Raw genomic sequence first — 26769 nt, forward strand, 5'->3', positions numbered from 1 at the left:
TGTCTCAAATAAAGATCGCTTATTGCTTTCTTTCATGGTAACAGACAGTCATTATAAGTATGAATCATTAGAGGAAAAAAGTTATTTTTATCTTGTATAGTATATCAGGTAGAATCTGCAAAGATGTGCTGAAAACATCCATGCAATCCTTTCACAGAAATGTGTTTTTGCTAGGGCAGCACTATACACAAAAAGGGCTCTAAAGACATAATCAATACACTATTTCACGCATCTAATTCTCTTAAGAAGTCACACACTGAGCAATTAGAGTCTGGAGTTCCAGACAGGTTCTGCGGTAGCCAGGCGGAAGGGATTAGCATCAGCTAACCAATGACATTGTCAGAATGAGAAGAGCAGAAAGCTCCAGTGCACCTGTTCACATAATATACATACATGTATATAGCATTTTGTCGTATGACTAACATATCAAAAAGGACAAAAAGATTATCGTGAAATACGTCAACCTTTTCTGACAACCTGCACCATTCTTGCATGGGTTCTTCCTTTTGGAGTCAAGCATTTCTTTCGGGGTTGATAACTGTGTTACATGTTGACATTATAAATGCTCTAGTTGAGATTACATCAGCATGTGACTATTCTAACTGCCGCTCACAGAATTTGTCATCTTATGGTTTGCCAATGATACAAGCTTTTACTTTGAATTGCGAAAATGGAGTCAAATTGACAGGGTTGGACCATTTGTCTTCCCACAGTTTGCCGATGATATGAGCTTTTTTACTTTGAATTGCGAAAATGGAATGAAATTGACAGGGTTGAACAACCTGTGGTCAACAATTTAGCCTTCTTCCTGTGCTTCTTAAATCCCGGTAATTGGACAGCTGTAGGTGATGTAATTATGACATTGAAGCTCCATTTTGAATGAATGCAAGAATGCATGTGGGCGACATGCACTTAAAGTATTTATGGTCACTGCTGGATGCCATTTCAGCTTGGCCATTTGTGACAGCTATAGGCCTACAGTCCCTTGCCTCCAAACAGAAGTGGCTTATATCAGACTTGGAGGAAAATTGTCTAACTCGCCTGGGGGGAAATGGAACTGCAAACCATATTTCAACTCAGCTAAGCACCTGGGTTTATCACCATGCTTTTGTCTCATTGTTGAAAGATATATGGAGTCAACGGGTAGCTTGTCAGTTCACGCCTGCAGTGGACGGAGGAAGGTTCACAAAGGAGGCTCGAGCCTTTTTATTTACTCCACCGCTATACATGTGCAAATGAGCAAATTCAGGAAAATTGAGCTACTCACATATAGGAAGATGGTAGCTATCTGACAGTGGATTGTGTCCCTCTGCAGGCATGTGTTGTAGTCACACAATGTTTTTGTTTTTTTTCATGCTCCTCCCTGTGAATTGACTGATTTTCTGACATTTTCTAATTTTGGTCAGCACAATCATTGAAAATGCATCTCCGTTCAGTATGTTTCTTCACAAACACAAATCAGATTCCATTTCAGAAAACACATTCATGAATCATGTCCTTTCTCTCTCTCTATCATGCCCCACAGGTGCTGGGGGGTGGTCACCAATGGAGTCCAATAAATATCAGTGGCTCGAGATCAACCTCGGGGAGCGAACGGAAATCACGGCTATCGCCACTCAGGGCCGGTACGGCAGTTCAGACTGGGTCACTGGCTACCAGCTCATGTTCAGTGACACGGGACATAACTGGAGACAGTATCGACAGGAGGACAGCATTGGGGTGAGTTGGCAGAAATCTCAAAGATTGTTTTTCAGGCGCCTGCAATGCATGCCATGCGGTGAGCGTGTCTTGCAGTTCCACCGACTGGACAGCAGCATTCCCAGCACTCTCTGGTTTTGTTTTTCCCAGCTTGTTACAACTCAGGGGACATGAACAACAGTGGCAGGGCTGTACATTAAGTTGTTTTGCTCATAGCACTGGTGCTACATAGGGTTTATACTTTTGTAGCACAACCCACAAAATCTCTAGCATCGGCTAGGCTACACTCTTGAATAAGGTGTCACAGGTGCATAACTGGTAAATACCACATAACACAGGCTGATTTTCTTTGTAGCATGTGCTACATATCTGTAGCACTGTACAGCCCTGCAACAGGGAGATTTATAAGAAGAAGACACAAATCTTCACTGACCTTGGAGTGTTTTAATGGGAAGAGAACAAGCCTGAGTGTTAATGAGAAACAAAGCGCTTCAGGTTACATGACTCTTTAGAGTTACCTCATAATTAACATTTTGTGCCTTCCTTTATTTAGACCCTCTCTACATATCCGCTATTCGAGACACAAAAAAAGGTAGCATATTATACATGCTCCACTTCTCCCAGTTTCACTGTGATGTTTGTTTTAAATTCTCCCAGCCTGAAGCATGGGCCGCATAACATAGGAGACACACTCTCTTGTAAGTCTCTGTCTGTAGGTGAAGTTAATTGGTCCTGTCCATCAATTAGCTCTTTGTGGCCCTCCTAGTGTAATCAACGCCAGCAGACCCACGTGTGAGGAAGATGACTCATACAGTAAGCTCTCCATATTTTGTCATGTGGCGCTGAGGCTTAGATACTTTAGTTTGGGGGTATGAGTGTGTAGATGTCTCACTGTCCCTCTGCCTCCAACTTCCCTTTTGGAGTTAAAGCTAGCCAGGGCCTTATGTTTGAGGATTTCCACCTTGACTTGTGGCATATTTCAAAGGACACTTTCAAGCAAATGAGATGCCTCTCTCTCCGGCTTCCTCAGCAGGAAACACTGCAATTTGTTCGGCTTAACGCTTGGCTTCTCCAGACGGCTGATCCCTTCAAAGGCACTGAGGATGCTACTCAACCCTGAATTACACAACCACTAAGAAAGTCAGTTATATTCAGGGCTGACTCCTAGTAGATATTCTAAATGAATGAATGAAACGTCAATCCTGATTTTTTTTTCTCCTTAACTCTACAATACACCCTTACCTTACTCTGTTACCTTTTTAACCCTTTGTCATGCCAAAGTCAGGTGTGATGATGTCAGCAGGCGTGCATCATGTTGGATTTTTGTTTTCTTGTCGCGTGTGAAAGGAATGGATATTGATTTCTGTTAAAAAGGGGGCCAGTGATAGGCAATGCAAGAGAAGCCGAGACAGCGCTGTGAAAGCACATCTTATCGATTCATGGCCACCTGCACTGTGCTGCCGATCCTCCCAGGTCACCACTGGACTCTATTTCTCTCTCCAGGCTCAAACACCCCGGGCTTGATCTCCGTTACTTACAGACACTTAGTGTTAAAAATGTTGCCAAGCTACAGTATGTAATTGTAAAAACATCATGATGACCGTTAATGGTATGTAAAACAAGTCCATTAGGCCGGATTTTGTTGGATTTAGTTTTTTGTGAAAGGTGCGTTTTTGTGCGTTTATTTCAGTTCATCAATGGGACACTCAGCAGACCTTTAAAGGCCTGAATCAGGGGCTGTGCTGTTGTCAACTGGTAAATTAAGACCAAGGTCAAAGGTTAAATCAGGAAACGTGTCAGAAAACATAGTCCAGATTGAACAAACAGACTGCATTCTTCTGCTGGTCTACAGTTACATTGCGTCAACTGAAGCCAAATGCTGTTCTTTGTCATTTATTTTACTGCCTATTTTACCCAGGTGTTTTCTGGGAACACTAATGCTGACAGTGTAGTGCCATTCAAACTGCACCAGCCCATGTTTGCTCGCTACCTAAGAGTCGTCCCTCTGGACTGGAACCCAATGGGAAGAATTGGACTAAGGCTGGAAGCCTACGGTTGCCAATACAGTAAGTATGTTACAGTACATGTTCTATGTCACATGTTATGTACCTTGTCATGTGCTACATGTTAAATGCGGTGCTGTGCCCACATTCTTAGCTGTGGATCGCGGAGTGATGTGTGAAACTGGCGACTTTAAAGACTTACTTTCTCTATCTGCCTGTCTAAGCAATACGTTGTTAGAACGTTTATGTTTCTTTAACTGAAATATGCTATTTTGTGTGATGTAAAAAATACTTGTTTTGTCAGTTAAAGTATATGAGATAATAAGGATCCACGCTATATCAGATTGGAAGTTTGTAGAGGGTTGTCTTTGTGCTCAATGGCCTAAACTATAAAATGGCTCTTCATATGCCGTTAGGCTATCACTGTATATCATTGTGCTGATTTGTGTTGACAGTAAGGCAAATGCATACTAACACAATTCTAGGTCTCGAGATGAAATTTCTCCTTCATATCTAAGAACTTTTCACCACAAATAAACAAATACCCTTGGACTGGCCCAGTATAATAAATCTGCCATCTGCACTACTGATTTATGATTGGCTTTACATAAATACATGATTGGTTTTTAATGGCACCCCCGACAGGAGATGCATTATACGATAAATGAATCTGGACAGCAGTGACGTGTTGGGTTATGTTCTGAATCATAAAGATTTCTGGAATTCTGTGGACAGAGGCAGATTAACATTCAAGCTTATTATTAATGCTGTATTGTTATGCCAGTTTTAGTCGTAGCATCATTAGTGGACAATTAAGCTGCACTGAGCGATCAAGACTTACTGTACAGCCTGCACATAAAGGGTTCTTCAGGTTGAGCCAAAATGGCTGCCTTTCACTGTCACACTTAGTGTGTGGGCGCTTGATCAGCTGTGTTGACAGTTTAACAAAGGAAACCAAAGAGCCGTCAATTATAAAAGAGAGGACTATGCTAATGTCTGCATTTGAAGTGCTACTTTTTTTCTGTTTTAGTGAAGTCTGACAACTTCCTAGGAATTATGACTGCGGTAATTCCATGTGGTGGTTAAAGGAGAGCGGACTGCCTTGTTACAATAGACCACATTAAGGGAAATGCCTTGAAGAAACGTTTGCCACTTAGCTGACAAGTTCTTTTTCATTCTGCACAGTCATGGAAGCATTATTATTTCAGGGACATTTTTGTTCAGAAGACATAGTGTATTAGAAATGTACTGTATTATAGATTAATTCCCTCTCTCTCTCTCACTATTTCCGTTCTCTTTCCTTTTCACTTCTTTTGTTTGTAGAGTCTGACGTGATGGAGTTTGATGGGAGCAGCTCGCTACTCTACAGGTTTAATCCCAACTCCAGTCAAACAACCAAAGACAGGCTTTCCCTGAAGTTTAAAACCTTGGTCCACTCAGGCACTATCATTCACATGGAAGGAATGCATGGCCCAAGCCTAACAATGGAACTAATCAAGGGAAAACTTGTATTTCACCTCAGGAAAGGTAAATCATATTTGTAATGTAATTATGATCGCATGGATTTTATTGTGTATCCCCAGAGCTATACAGCTGTATTTTGGAGTTGGTGGGAAAGGGGAAGACCATAAATGTGCATATCTAAACATTTTCTTGCTAGAAAATGACTGCACACAAACTTTAATGACTTATCTAAGTATGCTGGTATTGTAATTGCAACAGTCATGAGTGTGAGAGTGAGTGTGTTAGTGTGTGTGTGTGTGTGTGTGTGTGTGTGTGTGTGTGTGTGTGTGGGGGGGCATGCTTCACAGTTTCCTGGTTGGTTGTGATGGAGATGGAGGAAATGGGAAGAGAAAAGAAATGAATTCATATTTGTCCTCATTTAAATGCACTCTCTGTAAAAAAAAAAAAAAAAAAAAAAAAACTCTGTGTGGTCTCTGTCATCACCATTAGTAACTCAGCTCCATTTCCCCCATCACGTTGTTTTTCACTCTCCCTATTTACATTTCATTTTCGGTTCCCTTGCTCATTAGAAACTGCACTTTTTGCTGCTCAATTTATTTACATCATCAGTCAGTCAGTGCTCCTCTATAGGGTTACATTTCGTCATGTTGAGAATGTAAATAGTCCTCAGTGTGTCGGACAGGGTGTGTGCAGTCGGCTTGTTAATTGCAAAAGTGGAGCACTACAACGATAAAAAAATAATCGGGGGAAAACACTTATAGTTCAGACAGTTAGATCTGATTATCTTACCTTATCCTCTTTGGTAAAGCCCAAGGACCAACCACAGGGTGCCTGAGGGTGTACGAGCTCGCTCTCTCTGTTACGTCGGGCTAAGCAAGGCTGCGCGGGCTCTGGGAAACTCATGTGCATCCTTTCTCCTGTACTAATGATGCAAAGCTGTGCCAAGGATGTTAGCGCTTGCCAAACCTATGCAGGGATGCAGGAGGGAACACAAGAGGGGAAAAAAAGAAAACTCAGGTGTTGTCAGAGACTCAGCCTGTCGTTTGTGCGAACTGATGACCGATTCTCTCGGAGATGCCATCTGTCCATGCAGTACAAGGAGGCGCTTGCCAGACGGGCCCCACAGGGACTGCTCTTAGCGCTTATTGCGGATTGCGAGACACTAGCACACTGTGGAAATGTGATACGCCACTAATGGCACCGTGTAGGCAGCCGAAAGTCTCCACTGGAGGCGAAAGATGCGCTCCTGAGTTGCTGAGCTACAGTTTAATGCAGAGCCAGGATTGAGTGCTGCTTTTGTTTGATTTAAGATCAAAAGGAGAAAGAGTGCATGTCTAAAAATGGTGCCTTTCATTAAAAAACAAAAATAAAGTAAAAGCTTCTGGCATGGATTGAAGCATTATGGTATTTCATTTTGTTGATCACTTACACAACCATTACACTTGTAATATGGTGGCGACTGCAAGGTGGCTCGATTGAATGCCATCTAATCAACAAAATGCCCATTTCTATTTGTCAACCAGCAATGACCATCACTACAAAGATCACTAATGATTACTCTTCAAAGATATTTTCTGAGTAGGCAAACAAGCACCTTCACATATTTCACAACTGACTTCTCTACTCTTATAGCCTACTTTGCTTAATTCAAAGCAGGGAAAATTACAGGAATTCATGTTCAGCAAGCTAGCCTAGGCTATGTGTTTCTTTCTTTACATTTTTTGCTTTACTTTAATGCTTTGTCTTACACCAACGCATTAAAGAGTATCAATGAATACTGTTGGTATCTAAATACAGAGATGTTGCTTCTATTTCTTCAATTATGTTTAGCATGAAAATGCTCTATCAATTTGGGTTAGTGCTCAGTGCACAATGTAGGCCTACTGCGAAGTATGCTATTTGAGATCACATAGGGCCATGGGCCCCATGGAGTATGTCACTGGGCGAAAATGATGCTTTGGTGGTAGAAAGTTGCGGTGAGTGAATGCTTAATATATGAACAGAACTAAGAGCTAGTTTCCCAAGAAACATAGACATTCTTCGGCTGTGGATTGCAAAAATAGAGCATGACGTTGAACCATATTTGACATTTAGATACAGCTGAGGTACAGTAGCATAGCTATGAGCATAGCACACCAATCGTTCTCTTACCTGCAGTGCATGGTGGTGGTGGTGGTGATGATGCCCTCTCCACCCTATCCTGATCTCAGGATCCGATCTCCTTCATTAGCCTACTTATCGACATCTATCGTGATAGTGAATTGCATTCAGCAGGTTTACCCAGGGTTTACCACCACATCCCATTCGCGCTGAAGCTGTTAAAAATGGCGCTCACGTGACGTAAGTGTAAACATTCCTCGTGTCCTCTTGTAACTACTACTGACCTTTCTAGCCTAGCCTATAGACATTTTATAGACTAATTGTATGAGCAGAATAAGTAAGGGATAACGGCCGACGAGGTGACCGGTTCGATGGAAATAATGGCTAGGTGGAGGTCTAGAACTCCGGCGACGTGCGAAGCACGGAGACGGAGTTACCTCCGCCGTGCCATTATTTCCATCGAACCGGTCGACCTCGAAGGCCGTTATCCCGCTTATCTCCCGTTTGTATTCATAACCTGTATATTTAGAACATAGTTTTATTCCACCGTTGCGTCCGTTAACATCGCTAAAACTGTCTTGACTGTGGGACTACTTTTCCGCCACATATCAACTTTCTACTTGCAGGACAAAACTGCCGTTACTAGTTCTAAATGGATGGTTGCTATGGCCAAAAGCCAGTCGTTAGTTCTAAATGGCTGGTTGCTACGGCCAAAAGCCAGTCGTTAGTTCTATCTCTCCCGTTGTCAAGCGGGCATATCCCAGGATTCTGATTAACTTTATCTTTGAAAGATCGCTACTTTTATAGCCTAAATGGCATCCAACTAGCTACAATCCACCTCCGTCATATGCTACAATGTTACTATGGTTCTGCACGTCTGTATTTCAGCTTGGATGCAACGTGACAGTTCATTTAAACTTCGCAACGAGTTTGGCGAATTAATATTCAAGTGTGATACGGGAACTACTTCAAAGGTAGCAGGTTATACGAAGTTAATGGCCACCCCATCAGCCAATCAGAGAAGAGAATTCCATTGTTGAGGGAGATAAGTCTACTTTATCTCCCTCAACAATGGAATTCTCTTCTCTGATTGGCTGATGGGGTGGCCATTAACTTCGTATAACCTGCTACCTCTGAAGTAGTTCCCGTATCACACTTGAAGATTAATTCGCCAAACTCGTTGCGAAGTTTAAATGAACTGTCACGTCGCATCCAAGCTGAAATACAGACGTGCAGAACCATAGTAACATTGTAGCATACGACGGAGGTGGATTGTAGCTAGTTGGATGCCATGTAGGCTACAAAAGTAGCGATCTTTCAAAGTTAAAGTTAATCAGAATCCTGGGATATGCCCGCTTGACAACCGGAGAGATAGAACTAACGACTGGCTTTTGGCCGTAGCAACCAGCCATTTAGAACTAACGACTGGCCTTTGGCCATAGCAACCATCCATTTTAGAACTAGTAACGGCAGTTTTGTCCTGCAAGTAGAAAGTTGATATGTGGCGGAAAGTAGTCCCACAGTCAAGACAGTTTTAGCGATGTTAACGGACGCAACGGTGGAATAAAACTATGTTCTAAATATACAGGTTATGAATACAAACGGGAGATAAGCGGGATAACGGCCTTCGAGGTCGACCGGTTCGATGGAAATAATGGCACGGCGGAGGTAACTCCGTCTCCGTGCTTCGCACGTCGCCGGAGTTCTAGACCTCCACCTAGCCATTATTTCCATCGAACCGGTCACCTCGTCGACCGTTATCCCTTACATAACGTTGAGACACACATTTCATTACTTTCAATATAATTCGGTGTTGACCGTTTGGGCAACTAGCCTAACATGGCAAGTAGGCTAGGCTATGCTTTTTAAAGGCGAACAGGTAAGCTACAACCAGAGAAGTAAGGGATAACGGCCGACGAGGTGACCGGTTCGATGGAAATAATGGCTAGGTGGAGGTCTAGAACTCCGGCGACGTGCGAAGCACGGAGACGGGGTTACCTCCGCCGTGCCATTATTTCCATCGAACCGGTCGACCTCGAAGGCCGTTATCCCGCTTATCTCCCGTTTGTATTCATAACCTGTATATTTAGAACATAGTTTTATTCCACCGTTGCGTCCGTTAACATCGCTAAAACTGTCTTGACTGTGGGACTACTTTCCGCCACATATCAACTTTCTACTTGCAGGACCAAACTGCCGTTACTAGTTCTAAATGGATAGTTGCTAGGGCCAAAAGCCAGTCGTTAGTTCTAAATGGCTGGTTGCTACGGCCAAAAGCCAGTCGTTAGTTCTATCTCTGCCGTTGTCAAGCGGGCATTTCCCAGGATTCTGATTAACTTTAACTTTGAAAGATCGCTACTTTTATAGTCTACATGGCATCCAACTAGCTACAATCCACCTCCGTCATATGCTACAATGTTACTATGGTTCTGCACGTCTGTATTTCAGCTTGGATGCAACGTGACAGTTCATTTAAACTTCGCAACGAGTTTGGCGAATTAATATTCAAGTGTGATACGGGAACTACTTCGAAGGTAGCAGGTTATACGAAGTTAATGGCCACCCCATTAGCCAATCAGAGAAGAGAATTCCATTGTTGAGGGAGATAATGTCTAATAAGGGCTACAACTGAAGGATAAGTCTCAAATGACTTCCAAGTTTCAAACCTTCGTTTAAAAGCATAATTACGTCGGAAGCGCCACTCTTAGCCTTGTGCTGTTGTCGTTTTCGGGTGAAATGATTTTGTTAAATAATCATGTCAAAATAGCTATTTTAAAAAGCTAAGGAGGCCCGACACAACATGACACGTTGATCGAACTATCATCAGTGTCTCCACTACTCAAGTCAAGCATTGGGGAACATTGTTTGTTTACTAAAAAGAAGGTTTCGGACAGCTCACTCCTTGACTGGCAAGATGGCGGCGAGCTGAGCTGAAAAAACAAGTTGTTGTGAACTTGTGTGATGTGAGTTGTTCAAAACCTCCTTTGAAATAGAACCTTAGCAGAGCACATGCACTGTGTGCTTACCAGAATATCCTTAAAATAGGCCTACTGAGTTGCATTATATTAATCTGCCATATAACATTATTTGACGCTATATTACTAAATAATTGACCAGCATTTAAATCTCACATGCCAACCCAAAACTCAAAGACTGGGATGGTTGTGTCAGGGTTTTAAACAGGTCTGGTCTTGGCAAGGGGATGGTGGTGCATTTCTGTTCCCCTACCAAACAAATGTGAAGCTGAAAGGTGAAAATTAAAACCATCCATTGCTATGACGGACGAGAGATTGCATGTTACTCTGCTCATGTTGATAGGGACTACAGACTGACAAAAAAATATACGCTGTTCCCTCCATCAAAGCATGTCTTACTCTCTCTCTTTCACTTTCTCTCTGTCTCTCTACCTGCCACCCTTCCTGTCTGTTTATTTTTCCATCATTTTTTCTTGCTGTGCTCCATTCTAATTTTCATCATCTTGTCTCTCGCCTTTCCTTTTCTTGGCTCCAGCTATTTCAGTTGTGGTTTTCAGAACTGCCCCGTGTCAGGTTGTGTAGATAATCATACATATACATTTATCATACACAGCTGAAATACACATTATTTATCTGCATTATTCATACATTATTGTATAAATTGTACAGTCATATAGATATAGGCACACACAGTATGCACCATGTCTGTGTATAGAATATAGATTTTTCAGAATGGTTTTACAGATGTCAGGATGACATCATTATTGAGCCATGTTGTTCATCCTCAATATCTGCGTTAGAATGAGGTTCCTGGTACGTTTAGCGCCCATTTTGAAATGAATTGGCTGTGTTATCAGCCGTTGCTTGGACTTCTCCATCTGAGCTCACATTTAATAAAAGAAAATAGATTTCATACCCCATGTCCCTCTGTTCTCAGGCACTAATGTACCAAAGTCTATCTGTACGCGTGGCTTCCTTTTTCCCTCATTCTCAATGATCCCAGCTTATTTGCGGAATGGCTTGGTTTATCTCCTTAATGTGGAGATAAATTGTCCCATTGTGAGAGTTCAAGGTGCCATCCTTACTGACAGTAGTGCAATAAAATAAGTCAAGGGCAAATGGCATATCAACTAAAGGACACTTAATTCCTTTTACTTCAATTTTATTATTGCAAATGTCAGCATAACAAAGGCACTTTACAGAAAGAGTAAGATCCAAGAGAGTCAGTACAGGATGAACTCAGACATTTGCTGTGTGTGTTTTGAAGCAAGACGTTGTAAAACTGCACCATTTTTCACAAATCATTATTTTTAATTATCATTGTTAATAATATTTTTGTTACTAATAATTTGTGCCTTCTTGCATGATTTCATCTTCATCTCATTTTTTATTGGATTTTTCCTGGCAATTCAGATTTGTGCATTTCAGATTCATTTTCCTTAGCTTGAAGTGTCCATACCACCTGTCGCTGGCCACTTCATGTAATTTCCTGCGGAAAGCATTTCATGGTCTGTTTGCCAGTACAATAGCAGGGTACATAATATGGCTCTCCATGGTCCTGTCCAGTTTCAAGCCTTGCTATGCATGCTGTCGGCTTGTTTCCCCGGAACAAAAATGTAGTATTCTTCTCCCAGCAGTGATGGTTGGCCATCCTCTCTTCCATTTCTTTGCACAACTGTTAGAGCGGCGTGGGATAATACTGTAGTAGGCATACCACTCTTTAAAGCCCTTGCTGTTTGCAGATAGTTCAAAATCCAATGGACAGATATCCTCGCTATTTTTTTACACACAAGGGAGATGTCGGATAAATGTGATAACAGTGGGAGTATGGAAAGGGTGAAGAAAGGGGGGGGGAAACCCTTGTATACCCTACCTGGTTCTAGTCACATAGCAGTAGCAACACCTGCAGAGTTGTATTAGCCGCTAGCACTTTTTAAAGGCAGGCTACTGCTAGTGTTAAAGCCGCTGAACTCGTCCCGCTGCATGTCGGTGCACAAGCTGCTCAATGGAGGTCCTAGTGTACAGTGTGGACAGATGCTCATTGTTGGCAGGCACTTGCCTCAGCACCGGGAGAAATGAATTAAATAAATAGCGTCACAAAGATTTATGCCTGGTATCCGAAACCATTTCATTTCTCCTGTAGTTTACATTCATCAAAATGTCTGTTGATATTGTGCCTCAGCGACTCCCATTTGGCCCCAATTCTTCACTGGCTCAGTAATATTTATCGGGCACGGAAACACGAGAGGTCATTCCCAAGCAGCAACAAATACATTTATGGCCACAGGGCTGAGTTAACCCAGGGAATATTGCATAGCATAATTGCTCAGTGCTTGGGTTTGTATCGAGCTCCTCAGAGATGGAGGATGCCTCTTCAAGTCTTTGGAAAATAGAAGTGGTGTAGAGATGGCATCTGGTGCGTGGATCAATATGACCTTTGTGATGAAGTGGCATGGCATTGATACAGTGATCATTGCACTGGGCGATACAATTAAGTGAGAGGGTTAGTTTTCTATCTCTGTTAAATACTTGAAGGTTTATCAATTGATTGATTAATTATTAGATGGACTCGTTATTTCCTTGTGTTTGGCTGGGAAAAGGAAATGTTTTTTTCCCCCCCCAATCCCCAAAGCCAACTTTTGATTGGGACGTTTTTGAAAGCTTACAATGTGAAGGGACAAACTCTAAAGACAAACTATTCTGAATGAATGTGTACAAAACAGTATGTTTGCATGCAGAGCAAGCAGTAATCCTTCCCACGCTTGTTGTTTACGCAAACTCCAAAAAAAAAAAAAAAAAAAGAAATGGCTCCACAGAGCCCAGAATATGCTATGAAATGATGTTGTTTTCTGGGGCCTGCCATCTAGAGTGCTCCAGTTGTTGTCTAGGAGAGATGTAATGAGATAATCTGCATTAGAGTCACACCGAATGAGGCACTCTTCCACGCAAGAGAGCGAGGGGAGAGGAGGGGTGTGAAAGCTCTCTCCTCACTTGCATCCTGTTGTTACTCCCTTATTAGAGACATGAAAGTTCCTCCATTGAGCATCATGCATTTTTCGCCGGGAAACACACCTGAACGACACCCCTTTCTGCAATAGTGTATCTATCAATACCAGCACCCGGCACATAGACAGCATAGCTGCAGGGAGGTTTGCCTGAGAACACAGTTGCTGGTGTAGAACTGCTTGCGAAGGGCTTTTTTAGGAGTCTGTTATCACTCTCTGGCAGTAGTATTTGGACGTCAGGTGTAATTAGCTGATTACTTCACAGTTTTGTGTAATTTCTGCCTTCCTCTCTAATTCTGGTTGAGAGACTACCTAGGGAGAATGGCACATCATACCTTGGACTCCAAGGCTTGGAGGTAGCATAGGGTAATGCTGAATATTTTATGTCCGCCATAGGGAAGACATTACTACCAGAACATTTGTGGTTCATGTGCTCGTATGGAACAAACAATGATTTTATGCCAGCCAAAGGAATAAGTGGTTTTGCTTCGGGACAGACAGATTGTGCAGACAAATGAATCTATATTCCAGAATTATATAATTATGCTCATTTTGTACAATGTGCTTATTTTTAAGAGAGGCCAGGTTTTTCAATTTCATTTTAAATGCTGTTATCTTCCCCCTCTTCTCTTTAAATGGATTCTAGCAAATTCATCGTAGATCACAATCTAAATGCCATTTGAATCATGTGCTTTTGAGACGGAAGTAAACAAGCATTATTCTGAAATGGCATATGGTTTTGTTTATCTCTTTTATATGTGTGAGAGAGAGAGAGAGATTTACTCTCTGTTGACACCTATCACGTTTTGGGGGGCATAGATGGTGTCCTCATTTGTCCTCTCATTCTCACCTCAGGCAAACGTCCATCTCCATCGGACCTCCACGCCTCCGTGTCGCTCGGAAGCCTCCTGGACGACCAGCACTGGCACTCGGTCACGATCGAGCGTGTTAGCAGGCACCTCAACTTCACAGTGGACAAAAGCACACAGCAGCTCCAAATCCCCAGCCACCTGAGTCTGTCTGACATTAGCGAGGTGTGTTGTTGGTTGATGACCCGTCTCTAAATCATTCCGCACATGCCCGGCAAAGCCACAAACAGTCCCTTGCTCTAGTTCTCTCCCTCCCTCTCCCTGTGATTCTCTCTTTCTCTCTCTTCCACTCTCTCTCGGCTTGAGTCTTTCATTTTCCCTGTCTCTCTCTCGCTCTCTCTGTCTGTCTCTCTCTTCATACAGTACAGTAAATGGGTCAGGGTAAAAATGGCTGTTTTCTCTTTCAGCCCTTGACATCAGGGATTATTATTGGGAAAATTGCCATGGTTACAAATTAAACAATATCTTACCTTTTGTGAATTAATGGTTTAATTAAACTGAAAGTTCTGGAAGGACTAATTTGTTGGCAGCAATAATGCATCAGGGTTCACCCTGTATTAGAACTGCAGTGAAAAACGGGGTAAAGTTCATTGTTAGGAGTATTATATTTTTATAGATAAGAGATGCAACCAATTATATTGATTCATATGGTCATTGGTCATCCCTGACAATCTATGATGCGAGTCTATTACTTTTCTTCTATGTAATAGATACGTGTGTGGGTGTCTATGACTGTGTGTGTGTGTGTGTGTGTGTGTGTCTGTGTGTCTGTGTGTGTCTGTGTGTTTTGTATCTGAAATGGAATATGGAGACAGTCACTTCTCCCTATGGCCAGAATTGGATAATGTAGACAGTCACTTTTGGGAGATTATAACAAGGCATGTTCTTCTTTTCCAAGATTAGCTTCGGCGGAGTGTCGGGTCTTTCAGCATTGAGAACTCTCTCCAAGAAGAACTTCCAGGGGTGCATGGAGAATGTGCTCTACAATGATGTGAATATTGTCAGTCTGGCTCAAGAAGGACATCATGTATCCATAACGGTAGGCACCCAACAGCGCCAGAAGAGACTTTCACACTAACGCAGGCAGGGGTTGTTAAACTTGTGCGCAGATAATAAAAAACAATGTCAACAGCTCTGGCGTTAGCCTTTCTGTCTCAGCCACGGCACCAGCCCCGCTGTCATTGGCACGTAAAAGGTACTTTGCCTCATGACTTGTAGTAATGTATTCTCTGTCAGCCTGATTTCCTTCCCCCACTGCTTGATCTAATCTCATACTTTATTAATGTCCTCAATGGCTTTGTGCAGACGGTGTGTGTGAAGCCAATATCTGCGCTGCCACCATTTTTTTTAATGACTAACTTTTCCACATGAAGATTGAATGGCGGCCAGTCACTTCCATTTCTACAAAAAGAACCCGGAGAAAAAATATCAACAGTACTCTAGCCAAGATAAGGGACTTAGTTGGATACCTATGGAGCATACTCCATCAGTGGGAGCAGATGTTCTTGCCTTTGATTTTCAAAGCCATCACAAAACAAATAGGCTCAGATGCTGTGAGCTGTTTACCAATGAGTGGGGTGAATTTGCGATGAGGACAAAATGCTGCGCTGGGCTCTGTAGGGAAAACTCTGTGTGGCTTTTTCCTCATATAACAGATGCAGACGCAGAACCCCTCGTTCCTGCAATGAGAGATGGCAGGGTGGAACCTATTGCCTATTGCCACTGGGTTGTTCTGTCCACTGAGGAAGCCAGATAATGTAGAAATTACCACGTTGTCCATTTCAGAGCAGTAATGAACTGTTTTTCACATATAGCTGACAGCGTTAGATTCTGCTGAGTGCTAGGAAACTTTAAGAGATCTTATAAATCAAGTCAATTGATCAGTCTTGACCTGTGTTGATACATACTTAACCTAACTCCTTACACAACTGTTTGAGGGGATAGAACATGTATCAGGAGTGTAGATAACTCCACTTGATCAGATGAATTAATTGCGGGGGGAAATAATTAAGTTGATAATTAACTTTTGCTGTGTCAGCTCCCGCTGTGTCCTGGGAGTTTTATATTTGGCTTTATTTCATTAATTTAGCTTGTATTAATGCCGTGATGCCCTACTAAGAAGTCTCTCCCGGAGCCTCATCAGACACACTCACTCTGCTTTGTGCTCCAGTAACTCAGCTGAGAGCATAGGTGACAATGACACCAATGTCCAAGGAGCACAATCTTTGGCAGCATTCATACCTTAGCTAGCATTTATAGTATAATAATTCAAAAGGTGCTTCAGTTTGCTAAATGAGCAAATTCACACCATTAGCTTTGAACCGATTCAATCATTTCTCCTAGAAATGTCTGGAATCTCTACATTCAATCTTAGAAATACCGCTGGTATTCACAGTCTGAAACATGACTAGCTGAGCTAGAGTGAGAAAAGGGGATTAGATGGTGGTTCTATGCAATTAATAGCCTCTTCAACACCCACGCCATTCTACAGGGAGCTGTCTCCTTCACCTGCTCCGAGCCCGTAGATGTGCCCGTGACTTTCTCGAGCCCCGGAAGCTTCCTCCAGCTCCCTCTGAGCGCGCCTGGAGACGAAATCTCCATCAGCCTGGAGTTTCGGACGTGGAACAAGGCCGGCCTTCTTCTGACCTTTGATCTTCAGCAGCAGGCCGGCAGCGCCTGGCTTTACCTGAGCGAGGCCAGAGCCAGGCTGCAGATCCACAAGGCTGGACGGGTCTTGGTGGACATCGTCACAGGTCAGGTCCTTCAGAATTCCACTGTCTAGTTGTGAGGACTTCATTGAAATCCCATTCTTACTGTACTGCTATAAAGGTTATTCGGACTAGCCCAGGGCTCTCCAACAAGTAGCTTGCAAGCTACCAGTAGCTCCTCACCCATTTTTGAGAAGCGCTCCAAAAAGTCCAAGGAAAATGTTCAGAAATCTGATAAATCGGTCACTAAGTAAACATGTTGAAATTCATATTAAATCAAACTCACAGTCTAGAAACAGAGAAGACAAAGGAGTTGAAAGGTTAAAATACAGTACATGTGATGCTTATTCAGGTATTTTGGGTGGAGACCAGCTGCAGTAGGTGAATACCTGCTGTTAGTAATAGCCTATGAAACATTGGTAGCTCTCAGCCATGTTCATTTAGTCAAAGTAGCTCTCAGTGGAAAATGGTTGGAGACCCCAGTTATAGCCCCTGATATGTGCAAGAGGGTATTGAAAGAGAGTTCATCTGTCTTTCCCTCTGTGTGTGTGTGTGTGTGTGTGTGTGTGTGTGTGTGTGTGTGTGTGTGTGTGTGTGTGTGTGTGTGTGTGTGTGTGTGTGTGTGTGTGTGTGTGTGTGTGTGTGTGTGTGTGTGTTTCTTCTCACATAACTTAGAAATTAGAGGTCTGATTTGCTAAGGTAGAGGGTCACCATGGTGCTGGAGTATCCAGATTTGGATCAGAATCCGGATTCTGGATTGTAGTTTCACTTTCTTTAACATTGGGAGATAAGGGCAAGGTTCTGCAGTCACCTGGCTGCTGTTGTTGCTAATGTGGTACATTATCGATTCTAACTGATTCTAAGCTCATTGTAACATTATACAAGACCACAAGGGACCACAAAGAAACACTGCATGGTGACTACTCTACTGTAGATACTCTACAACCTAAATACTTAAAAGTTTTAATACAAGAATAACAAGTCATTATGAAGAAGCAATGTATTACACATAAACAGAACTCATAACAATAATCTGGCCAGGATGCATTTTCATAGAGAAATGAGTATTACCTTCAGCATATGCAATGTTCCCTTAAGTTCAACTAGACCTTACAAGGTTTTTTCCATTTGCAAAAGGCCAAAGCAATATATTTAAATTCTGGCTCAGCTTCAGTTAGCAAGAGTTTATAGCCCGTTCGGTCCATGTGATTACCGCTCCTCTGTTCCCTCTTATAGTTCTGGTAGTTATGTAGATAAAGCATTTTGCATACAAGGTTTAAGTCATAAAGGCAATAACAAAAGGTTGTTGATAATGGAGGTCAACAGCCAATCAAATGTCATCCTTCCACTCTCTACTGCTCAGGCACCGTGCTGATTGGCTAGAATTGTTTGTATCTCCATCCAGGCCACTATGTTCTGTCATATGTACAGAACTGGAACGGTGTATGAAGACCAGGCATTTATTTTGCGAAAGCACTATTCAGGCATCCAGAGAGCCGAGAGCAGTTCTATAAATTTGACAATAATTGCACGGGAAGGGACTGTACTTTTGACACCTGAGCACATTGAAATTGTAGCACATATTGAGTTTTGGGGAAAATGCTGGAAAATGGGAAAGGGAAACGTTAAATCACGTTCATCTCAGGCAAAAATCACATCAAATGTGTAATTGAGACTACATATGACCAACATATACATATCTGTGTGTGTGTGTGTGTGTGTGTGTGTGTGTGTGTGTGTGTGTGTGTGTGTGTGTGTGTGTGTGTGTGTGTGTGTGTGTGTGTGTGTGTGTGTGTGTGTGTGTGTGTGTGTGTGTGTGTGTGTGTGGTGGGGGTAACTGGCATGAAATTGAGAGAGGCGCAGTAAGAGCAATGCTGTAATATCATTTCACAGGTTCGGGCCTGAATGACGGCCAGTGGCACTCAGTGTCCCTGAGCGGCAGGAGGGGTCGCCTCGCCATCTTGGTGGACAGAGAGGACGGTGGCCCGGCACAGGCCCACCCCTCCTTCCCTGTCGTCCCGGAGACCCAGCTCTTCTTTGGAGGTGGGTAGAACACACTCGCGGCACAACACACCCTCCCAACCTCCCTCCGCACTGTCTTTGGATATTAGGAAGGTGATGTATGCAAGTTGTCCCATCACTTCTCATTTTTAAATCACCCTAACCTAACGGCCAGACGTGTTTTGTGTATCATGTGTCGGTTCGGTTCGGCTATCTCAGAGATTTAACGCCGCTGATAAGCAGGCTGCCCCAGGCTGAGTTAGTCTCATTTTGCTGCTGTATCTAATCTCCTCCAATAGTCTGGTGTGGCAAAACAAATACATTTTATTTGTTTCCCCCATTGACCGTGCCTCGGAGCAGAAAAATGACTTAGTGCAATGCAGCTTCTTCATTACATCATACCTTTTGCACCATTTAAACACATAAATGAATTGGCTCCAGCGCATCTTGTTACTCAGAACAACAGATGGGTGTTTTGTGATGAATGTATCAAAGCCTGTCATCACCTCCCCGACCCCCTAAAGCCAATTCAGCTATAAGGTGCATGTGGCTGGGCATCTCTCCATCACCACCTACACTCTGACATTGAAAATAAAAGGGAGGCAGTTGCAGGTGGAATTCCTCTGATGGTTCTCTGGCTGTCCTCTAGCTGTGAGGAACCCTTAAAGACTACTGTGGACCTTTTTGCCAAGTAGCACGAAAAAGGTTCCCTGTCCATTTGAAAAGTTATTTTTCTTTTTCTATATATAAACCCCATGGCATTAAAAAGGCATTTTTGGTTGATGGTCACCTATTGAGCCAAATTCATCATGAGTTCTATTGATTCACTTATAACCTGGGGAGCACCTGCATTCTCTCAAGGACCTGGGACTTTGTTTCTACCTCTCTCTCCCTGGACATCAAGGATTCATAGAGAAAGTCAAGCAGGAAGCTGAGGGCCTTGAAGTGCAAGAACTCATACATTTTGAGGTGGTTTGGTGCTCTAAATGTCAGCCCAAAAGTATTATTCAAAACTGCCATTTTTTTTCTAGTAGGCAGCGCAGCCTGCTTCAGGATCAGCCTTTAAAGTGAAGTGAGCTACAAAGTTGAGTTGTGTCTCTTAGTCCTCTTAAGTCCAACTCAATTTGGAAGACAAATCTGGAATTGATCAAACTGTTCCAAGTTCCAACAGTGGGAGTTTTGCATCATTCAGCTGTCTGTACTATTAGTCTTCAAATGAACCTTTTCCTCTGCGATTCCCCAACCTGTTTTTTTTTTCACCCGTTTGTATTAAAACTAAGAAAAATTGAACCACTGCAGGGTGAAGAGTTCAATTATGATGAAACTAGTAGATCATACTCAGCAACAGGTAGTAAATCTGTACTTATAAATATGCTGTGTTCCCTCTGAAGTGGATATTTGAAAGGTAGACATTATTCTTAATGTGTGTGTGTGTGTGTGTGTGTGTGTGTGTGTGTGTGTGTGTGTGTGTGTGTGTGTATGTGTGTGTGTGTGTGTGTGTGTGTGTGTGTGTTTCTATGCAATGAGTGAGGAAGAAGACATGGCATTTTAGAATTTCACTCTTTGTTTTATTGACTAAATTCAGGACATTTTTGTTATCTTAACAAATCACTGTTTATGCTATTTGGAACAAGTGCTATAGCTTCATGTAAAAGCGTAACTATAGACCTATGGTAATATTTTCAGTGTTTTATTTTGTTTGTATATGATAATAAATGTAGTTGTTTGTCTTAAATGGGTTAATATAACAGAATATACTTCACCGTGTATGATTTTTTTTTTTCCTCATCTACATTTGATTAAAATCACCTGCAAGCTGACTCTTGTAATACGGCATTGGCTCTACTGATTACTTCCTAATTAGAGATTTGGAACAGTACCGGTCGCGCACACTTAATTACACAGCACACATGGTTCAGTTCCTCTGGTAATTTTGCAAAGCAGGAGCTGATTTTATATCCCATCCAGTACCATGTGGCTCAGTGACTGTAGGCATGTGAGGATGATGGTGTTTTTTGTTTTTTTTATCACAGACAAAAATGTGCAATTTCCTTTCTTGTTTAGCATCTTTTGATGCACAGTACTCATGCCAAATGCTTATAACCATCCTTCAGAACCTTTTGCTTTATATGATGTGCTATATGCGCTGAAAATGCTTATAATGCTCAGAGTAAAAAGTCTCAAAACTGTGATTAAATTAAGGACTGATTTGTAAAACAGGTTGCCCGGAAGAAGGAAAAGTCAGCGATCACGGATGCAGAAACCTATTCAGTGTTTTCCAAGGATGCATGCGGCTCATCCACACTGGTGACCAGGAGGTGGACCTGATCAAGGTGCAGCAGATGTCCCTCGGAAACTTCAGCGATTTGCAAATGGACATCTGCGGAATCATTGATCGGTGAGTGCAACCACAGTCCCTTTCCCATTAACCAGCTTCCTGGAGATAAACTCAATTCTCTCCGCAAAAACTGCTGCTACCAGATAATGTGTGCCCGCTCTCAAGCAGAGAGACCTAAACAAAGACAAAAAAATGCAAGAGATTCCACTAATTCCACTATTTTTTTGTTAACCCCAGTCTGGTCAATAAAAAACTAATTCCTTGCCTTGGTTGTAAATTTAATTCACTGAAAGTTCACCAGGTGTTTTGAAGTGGTTCACTGGCTGGCTGAGTTGCTATTCATCGCTGTAATTCAGCATAAAACAACAGGCTTTCTTTGATTACTTCATTTGATAGATACTCTGTGTCCTCAAACTATATTATGAAGAAAGATTTCTGTGGAAGTAATGTACTTTTTCTTGACAACATAATGTATTTGCCTTTGTGCTCCTGTGAAAACCCAAAAGAATGCACTATCCAAACCTTTCACTCAGAAGAAGAATCAGCCATATAACCACTCTCTCCGCGTCCCTGATGAAATTCTCTGATATTGTGCTGCAGAGACCATACGTTGGGAAATAATCATCGTGACACTCCCCGGTAGTGTTATAGTTTGTTACGTTTTTGAGGTGTTGACATGTCTCCGAGTCGCACTTCAACCTGAGGCCTTCATCACTCCCCCGGTCCTAGTTGTTGTTGTGTTTGCTCTGCGATCTGCGCTCAGCCAGTCTGACCCCTGCCCACATGCACTCAATTTGTCCTCTGCTCATATAACTTCTGTCTGTATAAATACTGTACAAATGGATGGATCACACGTGTTTTCACACTGATCTGTTTATCCGCCAATATGCACCTGTGTGTCTTTTTTTTAGTGCCAAGCCCAACAGATGTGCTAACTGAAACGAATGCACAAAAAAGGTGTCGATAAGTGGGTGGATGCTATTGGATGATATGTTTCTGCATAGTCATTTTCTGCATATGACTGATGCAGCTGTCAAGTCGTACGCTGACCCTATAGAGAACATATCAGTAGACTGATCTCATTATGAAATAGAGCATGTGATCTCCTCCTTCCGCTACACCCGCTACCGTACCCCCACCCCCTCCACCCAAACGAGTATCTTCCGCAAATCTGCGCCTCGTGAAAACCTGGGCGTGGGTTTCTCTCCTGCTTGCTGAACTTTATAATTAGATGCATTAATGAATGTTGTTTATCACCAGCGCTAGCAAGGCCCGATTGGACATGTTTACCGCGTCGCATCTTCCTCCTCCTTATCTTCCTCATCACCACTCAACTCATCATGGCGGCGATAACTCCAAGTGCTCATATCGCAAGTGTCAGTTTAACTCTGCATCAGCCTCTCTCTCTCTCTCTCTTTTTTCTCTCTCTCTCTCACTCTCTCCCTCTCTCTCTCTCTCTCTCTCTCTCTCTCTCTCTCGTTTTCCACCCTGCCCTTGAAACAGCAAAACAAATTGATTTCTGCCCATCTGACTGCGGACCCGGCTGGAGCCACAATTAATATGACAATTATCAACTTCTTCTGGCTCAGCGCAGCCCAGCCGCAGCTCCGCTCCACACACAACAGCCCACAGCTCACAGCCTACAGCCTGGGCCTGTGTAATCAAGAGAGAAATGGAGGGCTTTTTCGAACATCGCCGGTGCGCTAATGAACAACTCATCAAATCAGCGTCGCTCGTTTCGGTTTCATGCCCACCCCACTGTTGCCCGACACGCCGCATCTTTCTTGGTTTTTTTTTTTTCGACCACACAGTGCCGCACGTATACCGGCTCCCTCGTTCAGGGTGAAGGGGGGGTGTTGTGACTTGGGGGGTATGGGGTGGAAGGGAGGTTTTGGTCTAACAACAGTGTAGCTAGCTGTAAACGATAGTTATTGGAGTCATTTTGACGAGAGAAAAAATTGCTCCTGCCATTGTGTTTTTGCCCGTTAATGTGGCTTTTCAAAACATAAAAAGGCGAAGCAGCTGGCAGGCACTGTGAATGTGAACTCCCTCTCTTGGTCTTGCAGTTATTATTGCTTCTTTGTGAGCAGAAGAAAGTTGAGGCTGGAAATCATCTCAGCAGTTCCTCTCGCTCATTAAAGCAGAGGGGAGGATATTGAGTCTGCAGGCGGGAGAGAGAGAGAGAGAGAAAGAGAAACGGAGAGAGAGACAGAGAAAGACAGACAAGGGAGAGACAACGAACAGCAAGGGAGTGGAGAAAGAGAGAGAAAGAGCCGAGGGAGAGGGAGGAGAGAGAGTAGAGCAAGGGGGAGAGGGAAGAGAGAGAGAGAGAATAGAGCAAGGAGGAGAGGAGGGAGAGAGAGCAGTGTGGAAAAGAGAGTGATAGAGCGAGAGGGGAGAGGGAAGGAAACAGAAGGAGGGATAAAGGCAGTCAGCAAGACGGAGAGACAAAGGAAAACAGGAAAGAAGACCAAAAGGGAGGTAAATAGAGAAGGGCAAATAGATAGAGAAGGAGAGAAAGATAACAAACAGGGATGTGGTGAGGTAGAGAGAATAAAAGCGACACAAAGGAGGAGGCAAAGGTGACTCACAAAACCAAAAACAGGAGAGTGAGACGGAAAAAAAACAGACAGAGAAAGTAAAAGGACAGACCGACAAACGGGGAAAGAAATGAATGGAGCTCAGGCAGGGAGAGAGAGAGAGAAGGGTGGGGACAGGAGGGCAGGCAGAAAACGAGAGAAGGAGAGAGGGAGGGAAAAAGATGAGAGAGAAGAGAGCGAAGGCAAAGAGACAGATGTAGTGAAACCAGAGGAGGCAGTGAGCAGACTTGGAGATTCCACAGGGGGTCATTACCTCTTGAAGTCAGGCAAGGGTTTTACACAGGGAGCAGCGGGTGCCTTTAACCAAGGCAAGTGCAGCATGGGATGAATCCCCCAACACCTACCACCCCTAACACCACACACGGACACACACGCACGCACACCTACACCCCCTAACACCTCGCACACACACACACACACATGCACCCCACATGGACACACAAGCACACACACACACACACACACACACACACACACACACACACACACACATGCACTGCACACACACATGCACACACACGCACACAAATGCACATACACGCACATGCACACACAAACAAATGCGCGCAGGCACACCCAAACACAAACACACACACACACACACCCCTTCCCCCTCCTTTCTCTCTTTATCAGCTTACTCCCTCATTTTTCCAATTACCTGATAGTATAGGCTCACTCAGCATTCGCCCGGAGCAACAAAGCCCTGTAGAACACAGCCACTTTTTCTCTCCCCTCCATCTCCGTCGTCTAGCAGCTCACCGTGGAAAGGAGAAGTCTATTAACACCATTAGCCACTCTAATTAGCACTCTCCTCTGGTCGCCACGGCGATGCGGTCTGTTGCTCGGAACGCAGCACCCAGGGCCGTCCCTCTGCGTCGGGCCGTCACCACCATGGACAGAGAGCACAGATGCGGTCGCTCTGTGGCGAGGCTTAAGTGCAGAGAGAGAGAGAGAGAGAGAGAGAGAGAGAGAGAGAGAGAGAGGTAGATAGAGAGGGAGAGAGAGATAGAGATAGAGAGAGCACTCCGAGTCACATTTAATGTCCAAGGTTAATGTAGAAGTCGTGTAGCTGGCTCATGCATTTATGCGTCATGCAGAGCTACTGCGAGAGAAATGGAAAAGCAACAGTGGACCGGGCTGCTGACTGTGCCATATTCTTTAGGCTTAAGAATATTTAGAAGAGAGAGAGACAGTGTGTGTGTGTGTGTGTGTGTGTGTGTGTGTGTGTGTGTGTGTGTGTGTGTGTGTGTGTGTGTGTGTGTGTGTGTGTGTGAGACAGACAGAGAGTGAGAGAGAGAGAGAGAGTGGGAGAGTGGGAGAGAGAGCAAGTAGGTGGATTCTGCTTCGTCTACACTTTTCCCCATCTTTTCATCTCAGACACCTGTGTACTTGTCTGCACCACCACCACCACCACTACCCCAACACATAAACACACACACACACACACACACACACACACACACACACACACAGAGAGAGAGAGAGAGAGACCCCACCCTCAGCACACAAACTCCATTCTCCATTGTATTCCCCTGCACCAGTGCACTCTCCCATCCCTTGGTTATGTAACTTCAATCTCATCCAGGATAAATACAAACGGCCGTGCTTTGCTGTAGTTTTGGAGCGTGTCACAGGAGATGAGGGAAGTGATACATAAAGGGATGCTTTATATGTGTGTGTGTGTGTGTGTGTGTGTGTGTGTGTGTGTGTGTCAATGGGGGGATGTGTGTTGGTGTGTGTACAGAGAGGATGGAGGTGGGGGGGGGGGTAGCTTTTAGCTCATCTCACGTTGTTCCAGTTGGTGTGAGCGACATCAGAGTGAGACGTCAGGCCTCGGCGTGATAAATGAATGTGGGTAAATGGTGAGCGTCGAGGATAAAATGAAATAATGCCTCCCCTGACACGCCACACTCCTGTCTCCGCCGTCTCCATTACCCCCTAACACTGAGCCCGGCGCACACGGGGACTCTGTCTCGGCAATGGCAGCGCACCACTCAGGGGACCGAACAGGAGCACGGATCATTTTTAACACTAATAACACCCCCCTGTTTAATTCCTGAGAGCGGCTTATTATTATCTTCTCCATAGCACAATGGTGCGATGTGAAAGGCTAGTTTATCAGACCTTCTGTTGTAGAGGGGTTGTTGTTGTTGTTGTTGTTGTTGTTGTTGTTTAATGAAGAAATGGGGTGCTTTTTCTCCAGACCAGAAGCTTTTTTGGCTCGGCACCTAATTACATTCTCAGCATGGTGTATAGCCCCATAGTCATCCTCTGAAAAGCCATCTTTTATGCAGAAAAGACCACGCTTTTAAAGGATAACGCTGGACCCTTCACTTCTTTATTTATTTATTTATTTTGTGTATATATCGGATGGCTTGTTGTGAGTTTCGCCTCCCATAAGCTCACCGCATTCCTATACGCAGTTTATCGTATTTCGCCCCAGTTTTTTGGACTTTGAAATTGCGTTTGTACGCGTGTGCAGAAGAGCGGTCAATGGCAGAGCAGCGGGCGTGCCACTGCCCTTCAGACAGCCACGGCTGGCAGGCAGCTCTGTTCCCTCTCAAGCGAGGCACCCTGCACGGGTCAGGACGACGCCTGCTAGTGTGTGTGTGTGTGTGCGTGCGTGCGTGTGTGCCTGCGTGTGTGTGTGTGTGTGTGTGTGTGTGTGTGTGTGTGTGTGATAGAGAGAGAGAGAGAAAAGAGAGAGAGAGAGACACACACACACACACACACACACTCACAAGAGAGAGAAAGAGAAAAAGAGAGAGGGATGGGTGGGTGTGGAGCATAGGGTTGTGGGGGTGTTGGCGCTGTCTCCCCTAATTTCCTGCCATCCACCTTTGAGCCTCTGGCAGGAGGGCAGAGAGGAGAGGACTTGTCCCCCGCAGGCCTTGCGTCAGGCTTCAGCGCGGCCGGGGACAGTGACGCCGGAGAACCCTGCTGCTGCGGCTGTCTCTCAAACGGGGAACTCGCAGCCAGACCTGTCACCTCTCCGAGATTGGGGCCAC

The 26769-nt window shown here is 43.8% G+C and overlaps 1 protein-coding gene across 1 annotated transcript in view; it reads left to right on the top strand.

Annotated features, from left to right (window-relative positions):
* The window catches only part of cntnap3 (contactin associated protein family member 3), an 88513-nt gene that overhangs the window by 29543 nt on the left and 32201 nt on the right, over window positions 1-26769 (top strand). Inside the window, exons 3-10 of the mRNA XM_062527987.1 lie at window positions 1526-1719; window positions 3617-3764; window positions 5025-5228; window positions 14101-14279; window positions 15013-15153; window positions 16606-16867; window positions 18716-18865; window positions 21044-21221. Of these exons, the coding sequence (XP_062383971.1) occupies window positions 1526-1719; window positions 3617-3764; window positions 5025-5228; window positions 14101-14279; window positions 15013-15153; window positions 16606-16867; window positions 18716-18865; window positions 21044-21221 (1456 nt within the window). The remainder of the gene's footprint in view (window positions 1-1525; window positions 1720-3616; window positions 3765-5024; window positions 5229-14100; window positions 14280-15012; window positions 15154-16605; window positions 16868-18715; window positions 18866-21043; window positions 21222-26769) is intronic.

Source organism: Sardina pilchardus, chromosome 23 (genome assembly GCF_963854185.1).
Source record: "Sardina pilchardus chromosome 23, fSarPil1.1, whole genome shotgun sequence".
Lineage (NCBI taxonomy): Eukaryota > Metazoa > Chordata > Actinopteri > Clupeiformes > Clupeidae > Sardina > Sardina pilchardus.